Below are 7047 nucleotides of genomic sequence, written 5' to 3'. Positions count from 1 at the left end.
AACAAAAATGTTTGAGCACATTACCCCAAATTTAATTTCACTCCACTGGCTACCTGTACATTTTAGGATTGTTTTTAAAATTCTCCCCCCCCACCTCTCGGAGCTACTACGACCATACACACCTGCCCGTTCCCTTAGGCCCGCCAATCAGCAGCTCCTTAAGGTACCGAAAACTAAGTATAAATTAAAAAGGTGATCGTGCTTTTGCTATAGTTGCTCCAAAGTTGTGGAATGATCTACCCTTGCATGTTAGGCAGGCCTCTTCTCTCTCTGAATTTAAAAGTCTTCTTAAAACATATTTATTCGCTGAAGCCTTTGGCATTAATTAGAGGGGTTGACTCAATTTGTTTTAACATCTTTCAATTTATTTTAGTTTTTTAGTTATTTATTTTATCTTATCTCATTTTAATTTTCTTTACTTATGCTATTAGCATGTACAGCACTTTGTGAACTCTGGTTTTATGTTAAAGTGCTTTATAAATAAAGGTGGTATGGTATGGTATAAAAAGCCAGAACAGGAAAATCTGCTTCATGTGTTTCTGTTTGATCCTCAGTGACTTTGACACAAAGGCCTCTGCTGTGATGATCACACCTCTGATCAAGTCTCACAGTGTCAGCTTTGTTTTTATACATATGGATATGTGCTGATAAATGATCAGAATTATAATATTTCCCACTGTCTGCTGTGTGCCGTGACCTTTGACCTGCTAAAGACAGTCAGCTGTGGATTATTCATTGTTGTGTCTGATACTTAGAACTGTGAGGAAGAACACTACACAGTTAATCAGGGTCCCCTCTCTCTGAATCAGGAAAGGTGGGCAGGCCGCGTGTGGGCTGCGGGCCATACGTTGAGTCTCACTGTTTGAAATGTGAACATTGTTCTGCTGCAGTCAATGGACTAAACCAGAGAAGAAGAAAACAGACTTTACCATGAAGATCCTCAGTGTGGATCAGTATAATATCAGCCTGATGTCTGCAGTTTAGTGTCAGCACTACTTTCACATCATATTCATCTCAGCACAACTAAAACATGCTGACTGACCTCAGAGTTTCAAGTCCACATCCTGGACTCTCCAGGAAACCACACAGATGCTTCACTCCTGAATCCTGCAGCTTGTTGTTGGAGCTCAGGTCCAGCTCTCTCAGATGGGAGGGGTTGGACTTCAGCGCTGCTGCCAGATAATCACAGCTGATCTCTGACAAATCACAGTTCATCAATCTGTATAAAGAATGAAAGATATAAGTTTATTAGACAAAGTGTGAGCTTGAAATCATTCAGTGTTTCATCATCTGTTCAGAGCTGAAGAAGGTTCAGATTGTAGAAGTTTAGAAAATGGAAACTCCAAACAGCTGAAGCCAACAGGAAGCAGCTTCAAACAAACACAACAAGAGAAAAAACTCTGAATGTTTCACATTAAAGTCGTACATTTATCATAAAAACAGGACAAAGACTTGAAAAAGTCGTGTTTTTCCTTCCAGGAACCACAAGGCTTCACTTTTAAAGGTGAAGTGTGAAAGAAATGGACATATTTGAAGTCCAACACCTTTTTCCAGTCACATTATTAAAGCAGACAAACTACAAGCTCATTTTCATTCCAACAAGTCATCTTCTGACCTGGACTAACAACACTGGTCTCTATGTGCAGCTGGCTGTGAGACCAGTGCTCAGGGAGCGTCTACAAAGTGCAACACTGAAAGAACATCACACACTCATTTGCTTCCAGCACTTTCACACAAACATCTACTGTCATTATTGTCACCAAACTCTGTGGATCCTTTATTGCAAATTCAAATGGGATCAAATGGTCAGACAAAAGAGGGTTATGAGGAAATATGATGAAATGTTGTGTATTAGCAGCAAGTTATTGAATCATTTTCCTCAGAAACCAAACAAAATGATTGACAAACATGTTTTTACAAACTCAGTGTTGGACTTGGATCAGCAGGATAAGCTGATGTTTAAAGGCATTTGAGTCTCGCTGTATGAGAGTCCAGTTATTACTCAATATTTATGGATGATGTTCTTTCAGTGTTGCACTTTGTAGACGCTCCCTGAGCCTCACAGCCAGCTGCACATGGACCAGCTGACATTACCCAGCATTAGAGGCGGGTGTAAAAAAATGGATTTTCCTATTTAAATGGTTTTAATTTGAATAAAGCGATGTTGATTCATTCAATCCTGAATCGATTTTTAATATAAATGTATTTTGCCAGAATCTCAGGTTAAAGCTCCCAAATGTATTTCAACAACAAGCAAACAGATAAAACAGTAAATGAGAGCAGCTAAACACACAAAGATGGAAACACAGAGCGTGGATCGTTCACTCGACTAACAACACTGGTCTCTATGTGCAGCTGGCTGTGAGACCAGGGCTCAGGGAGCGTTTACAAAGTGCAACACTGAAAGAACATCACACACTCATTTGCTTCCATCATCCAACCTGAAGAGGAAACAGAGACGCCTCCCCTTCAAAGTAAAAGCTGCTCCTTTTGGACACAGTATCAAAGAAAGTCTACAGTATAACATAGAAAAGACAGAACGAAGTTTTGGTTGTTTTTAAATTGTGCAGAAATGAAACTACACTAAGCTCAATTATGTGACAGACATTTCATCCCATGTCAGTTTGGCCTCATCCTGGGCCGGATTATCCAGCACACACTCTGACCACAGGCCCAGGGGCCACGCACAGCTGGGCTCCATCCAAGAGACAGGAAACAAACCAACACAATAATAAAAGCACCATGTGATCTTCTTACATCTTCAAGACAAACATAGTAAAAACAAGAGCATATTTGTTTCCTGATAAAATGATGTGACAGGTAGAACAGAGTAAAGTGGTGGTGTTACAGCCTTTCTCCCCTCTGCTGCCGAGGCTGTTAGTCTCTCCCAAACTCAGCTACAGGACTTCCAAATGAATGAAAGCAGCAGAAGTGGCTTTACAAATAAAAGAGGAGAAGAAGAGGAGAGGGAGGCCACCCTGACCATCACTCCAGCTGAAAACATCACACTTCCATTAAAGTTGGTGAGGAAATGTTGAGCAGGATGAGCTGCTGGCTAATCTGGAGGCTGTAGCAGCAGCTCACAGTCACAGTGGATTTCCACTCATGAAAAAGCTCTGGCTGCTTCATTTCTCATCTCATATCAGAGACTTTAATGCTTCACTGAAGCTGTACTGTGATGCTTCCATATCCCAGTGAGGCCTCCATAATGATTTCAGCTGTTCTGTACACACACTGTGTGCCCTGTATGGCTCAAAGTCTCTGTAGCCTGTTTTTATCTGCTATCATCAGATCTTCATCATCCTCATTCACATCCCTCACACACTCTACAGCCTCATCAGCACTGACTTCATCTTCACTGACTGATGGAGCACAACATGAACCTGTGGAGGCTGAAACACTGTCCTGTCAAACATCTCCCCGTCACCACTCCACTTCTGTCAGCCTTTAAATGAACCCTGCTCAAGTCAGTCACTTCTGTTTGGAGCCAAAAGAGGTTAAAGATTATGCCACTACATTCTTGTCTAGAAAATATTAAAAGTGTATTTGGTGACACACAAAAAAGGGTAAAAGTATAGTTTGGGTCCACACATGTCCAAACCCTGGTGTGTAGGCCGACTTAGTATTGAGAAAAGCCCACTAAAAGAACGCCCACCAGACCAAATCAATGGTTTTGACTTGATCAGCATTAACCCTGCCCCCTGACTTTGATGGGTGAAGCTGACAAATAAAATGTATTTATGAACAGCGATGCAGGGCCAGGAGTAGCAACGTGAATTAAATAAATACATCATTAAATAATTCATTAAATGTGTCAGTAAAATAATTAAAATAGAAAACAAACCAATAATTGATTAAATTTGTAATTAACTAATTAGAATTGTACATAAATAAATAATGAATTATTTTAAATGAAATTAACCGATAATTCATTATCAATATATTTTTTTAATTAATTACTGAAATAAATGATTCATTAATGATGTATTTATTTAATACAACCATAAAATTATTGCTAGTTTACTCAAAATAAATTTAAGACATCAATATTAAAGGTTAAATTATGATAATGAACACATGCAACTATAACTGATGACATAAGAATTTCGATTTTTTAAGCTAAAGCGAAGCTGCTGACTCACTTGGCATGTTACTCTCAAATCCTCCCTAATAACAAGAACATAATTACACTTTAGCCACAAGAGGGCAGCAGCATTAATACAAGTCACGTGTATATAAAGGTACAGTGATTATATTACAGTGATTTTGACAAAAACAAAACAGAAGTTGATGGCAGTGTGTTTTTCATAACATACCAACCAAATTAAATAATAAAAACTTCATAACTTACAGAACTTTTTTAGAGGCTTTGACCACTGGCAGCAGCCTCAGAAGAGCCTCCTCTGAAGCAAAGTAATTCTTCAGGTCAAACTCATCCAGATCTTTTTCTGATGACAGTAAGATGAAGACCAGAGCTGACCACTGAGCAGGAGACAGTTTATCTGTGGAGAGACGTCCTGATCTCAGGGACTGTTGGATCTCCTCCAGTAGAGAACGATCATTCAGTTCATTCAGACAGTGAAACAGATTGATGCTTTTCTCTGCAGACAGATTCTCACTGAGCTTCTCTTTGATGTACTGAACTGCTTCTTGATTGGTCTGTGAGCTACTTCCTGTCTGTGTCATCAGGCCTTGCAAACGAGTTTGATTAGTCTTCAGACCCAAGAGAAAACGAAGGAACAAGTCCAGGTGTCCATTGGGGCTCTGTAAGGCCTTGTCCACAGCACACTGGTAGAAGTATTTCTCTGTCTGAGAGCTTGTTTGTTGTTCTTCCAGCAGATTGAGTCCAGAGTTGATGAAGGTCAGGTGGACATGAAGAGCAGCCAGAAACTCCTGAACACTGAGATGAACAAAGCAGAACACCTTGTTCTGGTACAGTTGTTTCTCCTCTTTAAAGATCTGTGTGAACACTCCTGAGTACACTGAGGCTGCTCTGATATCGATGCCACACTCTGTCAGGTCTGGTTCATAGAAGATCAGGTTTCCTTTCTGCAGCTGATCAAAAGCCAGTTTTCCCAGTGACTCAATCATCTTCCTGCTCTCTGGACTCCAGTGTGGATCTGTCTCAGCTCCTCCATCATATTTGATCCTCTTGACTTTGGCCTGAACCACCAGGAAGTGGATGTACATCTCAGTCAGGGTCTTGGGCAGCTCTCCTCCCTCTCTGGTTTCCAGCACATCCTCCAGAACTGTAGCAGTGATCCAGCAGAAGACTGGGATGTGACACATGATGTGGAGGCTTCGAGCTTTCTTGATGTGGGAGATGATCCTGCTGGCCTGCTTCTTATCTCTGAATCTCTTCCTGAAGTACTCCTCCTTCTGTGGGTCAGTGAACCCTCTGACCTCTGTCACCATGTCGACACACTGAGGAGGGATCTGATTGGCTGCTGCAGGTCGTGTTGTTATCCAAAGGCGAGCAGAAGGGAGCAGGTTCCCTCTGATGAGGTTTGTCAGCAGCTCATCCAATGAGGTGGACTTTCTTGTTTCAGTCAGGATTTTAGTTTTGTTGAAGTCCAAATTAAGTCGACACTCATCCAGACCATCAAGTATGAACACAACCTGGAAGTCTTCAAGCCTGCAGATTCCTGATTCATTAGTTTGATTAAAGAAGTGATGAACAAGTTCCACCAAGCTGAACTTTTCCTCTTTCAGCACATTCAGCTCTCTGAAAGTGAATGGAAATATGAACTGGATGTCCTGGTTGGCTTTGTCTTCAGCCCAGTCCAGGCTGTATTTCTGTGTTAAGACTGTTTTCCCAATGCCAGCCACTCCCTTTGTCAGCACTGTTCTGATTGGTTCGTCTCTTCCAGGTGAGGCTTTAAAGATGTCTTCTTGTCTGATTGTTGTTTCTGGTCTGTCTGGTTTCCTGGATGCTGTTTCAATCTGTCTGACCTCATGTTCCTCATTGACCTCTGCAGTCCCTCCCTCTGTGATGTAGAGCTCTGTGTAGATCTGATTCAGGAGGGTTGGGCTTCCTGCTTTAGCGATGCCCTCAAACACACACTGGAACTTCTTCTTCAGTTGGGCTTTAAGTTCACGTTTACAGAGTGGAGCAAATATTTCTGAAAATAAGAAATTCAGAAACAAATATTATATAATAAATATCATAGCCTTTCAGTACCCTGAAAGGGTGAATGTCTATTGGTCCATTTCTTGAGCTATTAGGAAAGATCAATATTCAGTCTTTAGAGAAATTCTCTTACTGCTCTGCAGATGGTCAGCCATCTCATGCTGCTTAAGTCTCCTCAAGAAGTGGAGTGTGATCTTCAGAAATGCTTCTCTGCAGCTCTTTCTTTCATCTTCATCCTCACCTTCAAACATCTCCTCATCCTCCATCTGGCTCTTTAAAGTTTCTGGGTGATCTGGACTCAGAAGCTTCTGGATCTTCTTCAGCTCGTTCTTCACAAACATGGTGATGTTGTCCTCCAGCCGCTGGAAAAGAAGACTATATGAATTACCCAGTGGTAAATGGACTGGTTCTTATATAGCTCTCTTTGATACTCTGTGCACACAAAGCATTTTATACAACATGCCTCATTCAACCAAGCACATTGTTCTATGCTTAAATACTTTCTTTCACACTCTGATGGATGCATCAGAGGGCAGCTTGGGTTTAGTACGTTACCCAGTACATTTGCCAGCCAGGGTTTGATTCACAAACCTTCTGACTAGTAGCTGATCTGCTCACCTCCTGAGCTACAGTCACCCCAATCTGACTGAAATCATGGAGCCCAAACTCTGATTTATGTTGGACACACTGACAATCCTCTGGTCCACAAAGTGCAGCATAGAGGTGACTGAAAAGAACAAATGTAAACGTAGTACTACAAACCATAACCACAGAGTCCAGGTGTGTTTGATGTTGCTGTGCAGACTGACCAGTGGAAACCTCTGCTCTCTGCTGGTCCACTCTGTGGAGGAGTAATGTATAATTAGCTCATGTTATGTCTGTCCACACACAGACACAAGCTAAAGGTCCATGAAGTG

At 41.4% G+C, this 7047-nt stretch overlaps 1 protein-coding gene across 1 annotated transcript; it reads right to left on the bottom strand.

Annotated features, from left to right (window-relative positions):
* Window positions 1–4347: 4347 nt before the first annotated feature.
* LOC113033027 (protein NLRC3-like) lies at window positions 4348–6396 on the bottom strand. The gene is made up of 2 exons (XM_080294889.1): window positions 6264–6396; window positions 4348–6122 (listed from the first exon to the last, which is right to left on the bottom strand). The coding sequence occupies exons 1-2, from the start codon at window positions 6394–6396 to the stop codon at window positions 4348–4350; spliced, it is 1908 nt and encodes a 635-aa protein (XP_080151015.1).
* Between the last annotated feature and the right edge of the window lie 651 nt (window positions 6397–7047).

Source organism: Astatotilapia calliptera, chromosome 3 (genome assembly GCF_964374335.1).
Source record: "Astatotilapia calliptera chromosome 3, fAstCal68.1, whole genome shotgun sequence".
NCBI lineage: Eukaryota > Metazoa > Chordata > Actinopteri > Cichliformes > Cichlidae > Astatotilapia > Astatotilapia calliptera.
The sequence above is the reverse complement of the archived record's forward strand: the minus strand, read 5'-3'. Positions and strand labels throughout refer to the sequence as shown.

Coding starts and splice junctions, on each gene's coding strand:
- LOC113033027 (XM_080294889.1), bottom strand. CDS start 6,396: ATGGAGGATGAGGAGATGTTTGAAGGTGAGGATGAAGATGAAAGAAAG. Junction 6,123..6,263: donor GGCTGACCATCTGCAGAGCA/GTAAGAGAATTT, acceptor TCTTATTTTCAG/AAATATTTGCTCCACTCTGT.